The 3,699-nt window shown below is 35.1% G+C and overlaps 1 protein-coding gene across 1 annotated transcript; it reads right to left on the bottom strand.

The window, feature by feature from the left end:
* Positions 1 to 286: 286 nt before the first annotated feature.
* On the bottom strand, positions 287 to 1,356 carry LOC102975593 (lung adenoma susceptibility protein 2-like; the record flags this gene model as incomplete). The annotated part of the gene is given in 1 exon segment (XM_024132869.3): positions 287 to 1,356. A coding segment is annotated over 1 exon segment (855 nt), but the record flags the coding sequence as incomplete, so codon positions are not given.
* Positions 1,357 to 3,699: the final 2,343 nt, after the last annotated feature.

The raw sequence follows: 3,699 nt of genomic DNA, 5'->3' as shown, positions 1-3,699 counted from the left end.
TGAAACTTGAAAGTAACATACTTCCATATGGATAAGATACACCATAACAATTTTGACATTCCTCAAGCTCCTTAAGTGGATGCTAACTTTATAAAAGAGTCTATTTAAGAGATTTTGGATAGAAACCAGGAAAAGCTTCTTAATGATCCAGAATCAGATGATAAAATGATGAGGATGCTGAAGAAGGTTAAGTCCATGTAAGCTTCAAGAAGGGAAATCATCCATCTTTGAATATTAGACATTTGACAGCCTGAAGACCAAAGTCATACTAGGACATATAGTGTGGGTCCTTCTAGTTCACCTCCTGGTATTTTGGCACAAAATGAGGATAGGCCACAAAACTCTATGGACATTTTCAAGTCTGGTTTTTAAAAAATATATAATACTTGAACCAATCACAGAATATATGGCTTCTAATTACTTTGTCAGTTTAAGCAATAGGAAAAAAATACATTTTTGTTCTGTGGTGACTATTTATTGGTTAGACTTTCATTTTCCCCTTCACATTTTTGGTGACTGTTTCCCACTGGAATCAACAACCAGGTCTCTCAGGCGAGATAAATGGTGCAAAGCCTTTTGAAGTGACCTACTAATAGGAAACATACTTTCCTTCAACTGTAATTTAGAGAAATCATCTTCTGAAACTTGTTTAATTTCACCTTTTGGCTCTGTGGTTTTATTCTGATTAAAACTTTCTTGCACTGCTTGAAGATTAAATAACATTTGTTTCAGGGCTTCAACAGGACCATGATGTTTCCCTCCAGAAAGGGTACAGTTCTGATTACCATTATCTAAAAAGTCATCAAGGAACCCATTAGCATACTTTGCCCTTGAAGTTTGTTGAAGACTATCATCAGAGTTAACCAGAACAGGAGATTTGAAAGTAACAGGAATATTTTCCCATGATCTTTCTGCTTCAAGTTCATCTAATGAACAAGGACTGTCATCCTTTTTCATAGACTTTGGTAATTCTTCAGTACAATACTCTAGATTTCTCTTGGCCTTCAAGATAAGCAATTCAATTCTGTCACCACTGAATGGCTTTTCGGATCCTGGGAGAAGTGGATTGTCACACTGACCTTGGCTATGTTCAGAATCACATTTATATTCATTAACTAATCCTTTATCATCACTCAAGGAATGTGAATTGTTTGAAGGTTCAAAAGAATATTCAAAAGAATCTAATTTATTCATTAGCTGAAAAGTTCTTTGTGCCCGGTAACTATGCCTAGGGGAACAGTGATCTTCTTTAAATATTTGATAAATCCTTTGACTATTTGTATTGGGCAGCAAGTCTTGATTGTAGAGCCAGACTGGTTATTTGAAATCCAGTATACTCGGTATACCTGAAACACAATGTGATACCACATTGTGGTTTTGATTTGCATTTCTCTAATGATTGGTGATGTTGAGCATTCATGTGTTTGTTGGCGATCTGTATATCTTCTTTGGAGAAATGTCTATTTAGGTCTTTGGCCCATTTGGGGATTGGGTTGTTTGTTTTTTTGATACTGAGCTGCATGAGCTGCATGTATATTTTGGAGATTAATCCTTTGTCAGTTGCTTTGCTTGCAAATATATTCTCCCATTCCAAGGATTTTCTTTTTTTCTTGTTTAAGGTTTCCTTTGCTGTGCAAAAGTTTTTAAGTTTCATTAGGTCCCATTTGTTTATTTTTGTTTTTATTTCCATTACTCTAAGAAGTGGGTCAAAAAGGATCTTGCTGTGATTTACGTCAGAGAGTATTCTACCGATGTTTTCCTCTAAGAGCTTTATAGTGTCTGGCCTTACATTTAGGTCTTTAATCCATTCTGAGTTTATTTTTGTGTATGGTGTTAGGGAGTGTTCTAATTTCCTTCTTTTACAGGTAGCTGTCCAGTTATCCCAAGACAACTTATTGAAGAGGCTGTCTTTTTTCCATTGTATATTCTTGCTGCCTTTGTTAAAGATAAGGTGACCATGTGTGCGTGGGTTTATCTTGGACTTTGTATCCTGTTCCACTGATCTATATTTTTATTTTTGTGCCAGTACCATACTGTCTTGATTACTGTAGCTTTGTAGTATAGTCTGAAGTCTGGGAGCCTGATTCCTCCAGCTCCATTTTTCATTCTCAAGATTGCTTTGGCTATACAGGGTCTTTTGTGTTTCCATACAAGTTGTAAAAATTTTCGTTGTAGTTCTGTGGAAAAAATGCCCTTGGTAATTTGAAATGGATTTCATTGAATCTGCAGATTGCTTTCAGTAGTATAGTCATTTTCACAATGTTGATTCTTCCAATCCAAAAGCATGGTATATCTCTCCATCTGTTTGTATCATCTTTGATTTCTTTCATCAGTGTCTTATAGTTTTCTGCATACAGGTCTTTTGTCTCCTTAAGTAGGTTTATTCCTAGGTGTTTTATGTTTTTTGTTGCAATGGTAAATGGGAGTGTTTCCTTAATTTCTCTTTCTGATCTTTCATTGTTATTGTATAATAATGCAAGGGCTTTCTGTGCATTAATTTTGTATCCTTCTACTTTACCAAATTCATTGATAAGCGAATGATGTTAGCTGTGGGTTTCTCATATAAGGACTTTATTATGCTGAGGTAGTTTCCCTCTATGCCCACTTTCTGGAGATTTTTATAATAAATAGTTGTTGAACTTTGTTGAAAGCTTTTTCTGCATCTATTGAGATTACCATATAGTTTTTATCCTTCAGTTTGTTACTATGGTGTATCACATTGATTGATTTACATATATTGAAGAATTCTTGCATTCCTGGGATAAACCCCACTTGATCATGGTGTATGATCTTTTTAATGTGCTGTTGGATTCTGTCTGCTAGTATTTTCTTGAAGATTTTTGCGTCTATGTTCATCAGTGATATTGGACTCTATTTTTCCTTCTTTGTGACATCTCTGTCTGGTTTTGGTATCAGGGTGATGTTGGTCTCTTCGAATGAGTTTGTGAGTTTCTTCCCTCTGCTATATTTTGGAAGAATTTGAGAAAGATAAGTGTTAGCTCTTCTCTAAACGTTTGATAGAATTTGCCTGTGAAGCCGTCTCGTCCTCGGCTTTTGTTTGTTGGAAGATTTTTAATCACAGTTTCAGTTTCAGTGCTTATGGTCTATTCATATTTTCTATTTCTTCCTGATTCAGGCTTGGAAGCTTGTACCTTTCCAAAAATCTGTCCATTTCTTCCAAGTTGCCCATTTTATTGGCATAGAGTTGCTTGTAGTAGTCTCTCATGAAGTTTTGTAATTCTGCAGTGTAAGTTGTTACTTCCCCTTTTTCATTTCTAATTCTGTTGTTTTGAGTCTTCTCCCTTTTTTTCTTCATGTGTCTGGCTAATGTTTTATCAATTTTGTTTATCTTCTCAAAGACCAGCTTTTAGTTTTATTGATCTTTGCTATTTTTTTCCTTCATTTTTTTTTCATTTATTTATGATCTGATCTTTATGATTTCTTCCCTTCTGCTAACTTTGGGGGTTTTTTGTTCTTCTTTCTCTAATTGCTTTAGGTGCAAGGTTAGGTTGTTTATTTGAGATGTTTCCTGTTCACAGTTTCAGTTTCAGTGCTTATGGTCTATTCATATTTTCTATTTCTTCCTGATTCAGGCTTGGAAGCTTGTACCTTTCCAAAAATCTGTCCATTTCTTCCAAGTTGCCCATTTTATTGGCATAGAGTTGCTTGTAGTAGTCTCTCATGAAGTTTTGTAATTCT

Source organism: Physeter macrocephalus, chromosome 9 (assembly GCF_002837175.3).
Source record: "Physeter macrocephalus isolate SW-GA chromosome 9, ASM283717v5, whole genome shotgun sequence".
Classification (NCBI taxonomy): Eukaryota; Metazoa; Chordata; class Mammalia; order Artiodactyla; family Physeteridae; genus Physeter; species Physeter macrocephalus.
This window is presented reverse-complemented; position numbering and strand designations above follow the sequence as displayed.